Genomic DNA, 2762 nt, shown 5'->3' on the forward strand with positions numbered 1-2762 from the left:
ATACAGACTCTTTTAATGGGTTCATGTTCTGCAGAGTATACGTGCGTGTTAAAAATTACTAAAATTTAATCAAATCTTAAATTTAAACTCATAATTTAAAACCTAATCATGGTTCCGCCTTTGTTCACACACAAAACTTGGAGCTGAATTTATGTCTAAACACAATAATGTACTTAATTAAGTTTCAAATATTTTTAAAATTTAATTTCAAAAATATTTTTCTTCAACTTCAATCAAAATATTGTCCTTGCCTACTTAGAATAATGTATTACAACAGTACTATCTTGTTTATAACAATATTAGTCCTAATTAATTAACGATAGCAACAACTATATATGCACTACTTATAAGAATTATTAAACAATTGGAGTAATAAAAAATGAATCCAAGGATCAAGAGTAGATATGCGAATATCCAACTAAAGAAACCATATTAGCTATCAAACATTTCTCATTACTAACTAATTCTGCACTGTCGTTTGATGTGATCTATCGAATTAGTTTATTTTGTGCATCACATAGGTGAAACTTTTTTTTTTTTTTTTTTTTTGTCTCACAAATCACAAGTTAGTAAATTTAAAATTTGTGGACTCAAAAATGTAAGTTTTGGATCCACCAACTTGTGTGATAAAAAGAAACTTCACGTAACTAGTATTAATTGTATACACATGTAATATATATATATATATATATTATATATATATATATATATATATATATATTTTAAATACTCATGTAAAATAAAGTTTCTCATACAAGAAGAAACTTAGCTGATGGAGAAAACAGGGTAAAGTAAGTTGAAACTAACTCGATAAAAAAAAATTGAGTTAAACTTTAAATATTAGTAATAAATAACTTTTATTTTTAAAATTTTGAAAGATATATAAAATATATCATTGAAACGTCTTGAATTATATATATATATATATATATAAAGGGTTATATCTGTCTAACTCATTATGGAATCCTTATTGACCCAAATACTAATAATTCGCGGACCTACCTCCATTCTGAGTTGCGACACCTTTTATCCTTTTACCGTTTTACGTATGATATTGATATATGTGTATTTCAGTTATATATAGTGTTATTAATATAAATTCATTTATTATGGTAACAATTATTATTTTACTTATCAAATAATCACATGAAGTTGAATATGAAGAACTATTTTTTGTTATAGATTAATTTAATTGGCTAATATCAAATTTATTTATACAATTTATTCACAGAAGGAAGACTGGATAGATAAATGAGAGCAACAGCTTCTTCCTTTTCGTTCCAGCTAATCAGAGTGCGATGGCGCCGTCAGTTGAGAATTGAGATCTTGTGGTGACACGATCAGACTCTGACTGCTCCATATATATATCCATATACATACTAGATGCTACTACTAGATTATTTCATCCAAATCTACTACGCCTTACATTGAACATGTGACTGTACTTGCCCTGTGGTGCTATTGGTCCATATTCAATGTTGAATTCTGCCCTTACAACCCCAAATACCTTTTGTGGTACATGTTATAGCAATTTGGATTTTACGTTAGCATCTTCGCTCACGATTCCCAGCATCTAATATTATATGCTTATCTCACTTCCTTAATCCTCTAGCATCCCCATGGCTCACATTTATGACCCTACTCCCTTATATATATTCCTCGCTTTACATTCCACTTTCTACACTGAGAAAAGAAAAAAGAAAACACTGGAGAGAGCCTAACCCTTTTCTGTTTTACAAATATGAATGCAGTAATGGTATATCCGCTTGAAGCTCTTGCTTTCAATTACTTGACCTTCGGTTTCTTTACTGTCGTCAACAGTGTTTGGACATGGGTCGCCGTTATTACTGCTGCCGTTAGCTTTTGGAGAATCAAAACCTTTTCAACCTTGCCCAAACCCGAGCCACGTGAAGACTTTTCCGTCCATGCCCCATCTCCAACGGTGGTAACGTCGTCTTCATCTTCATCGTCGTCGCAGGTAGAAAGGGTGTCAAGTACTCCGTTAGCTTCAAATGGATCCTCTTTTGCATGTTTGGTCAACGAGGAAGGAACAAAGGGGAAACTTACGATGTATTACAAGCAAGATGACTCATGTGGAGAATGCGACAGCGATGGAGAAGGTGATGATCAGGAAGGAGAAGACGAGGGTGTAGAGTTGAGTAAGGAATGGTTTGAGACTTGGGACAAATTGTTGAAAATGAAAAATGGAGAAATGGGGTGGTATTGTTACCAGGACATGAATGTAATTGATGGCAACGTAGTTAGGTTGTGGGACGATTATAGACGAGGGAGGAATGCCACCGCTTTCTCGGTTGGCATAACCACTACTTACTAATTGGTAGATTCTTTTTTTTCTTTTTTAATAGGAGCAATAGTTTGGCATAACCATATTATTATCATTTATTACATTTGGGATTGAGGAAGGGGTTAGTGAGAATGAAAAAGACTCTCACATGTACCGCGAGAATGTAAGTGTTGGTAGTAGTACTTGTATAGATTTAGAAATGAATCAATGGTAGTAGCTTTTTTGGTATCTCAACAATGGTAGTATATGTTAGGGATATTATATAGTATTTACTTGGGAATAATGCAGTAACGATTTTCATAACAACGCAATTTCAGAGAGAAAAATTGTGCATATTCTAGCCAAAGATGTTTGTAATACGGAGCACTTTTAAAAAAAAATAAAATCAAACATCCATCTCGTTGAAACTGGATGCAATTTTATTGATAATCAAAAGGTTACAAAAGGCAGAGGAAGG

The 2762-nt window shown here is 32.5% G+C and overlaps 1 protein-coding gene across 1 annotated transcript; it reads left to right on the plus strand.

Moving 5' to 3' along the window:
• Positions 1 to 1422: 1422 nt before the first annotated feature.
• Positions 1423 to 2533, plus strand: LOC132037174 (uncharacterized). The gene has a single exon (XM_059427643.1). The coding sequence runs from the start codon at positions 1742 to 1744 to the stop codon at positions 2333 to 2335; it is 594 nt and encodes a 197-aa protein (XP_059283626.1). The 5' UTR covers positions 1423 to 1741; the 3' UTR covers positions 2336 to 2533.
• The last annotated feature ends 229 nt before the right edge of the window (positions 2534 to 2762 follow it).

This window comes from Lycium ferocissimum, chromosome 11 (assembly GCF_029784015.1).
Source record: "Lycium ferocissimum isolate CSIRO_LF1 chromosome 11, AGI_CSIRO_Lferr_CH_V1, whole genome shotgun sequence".
NCBI classification, from domain to species: Eukaryota; Viridiplantae; Streptophyta; class Magnoliopsida; order Solanales; family Solanaceae; genus Lycium; species Lycium ferocissimum.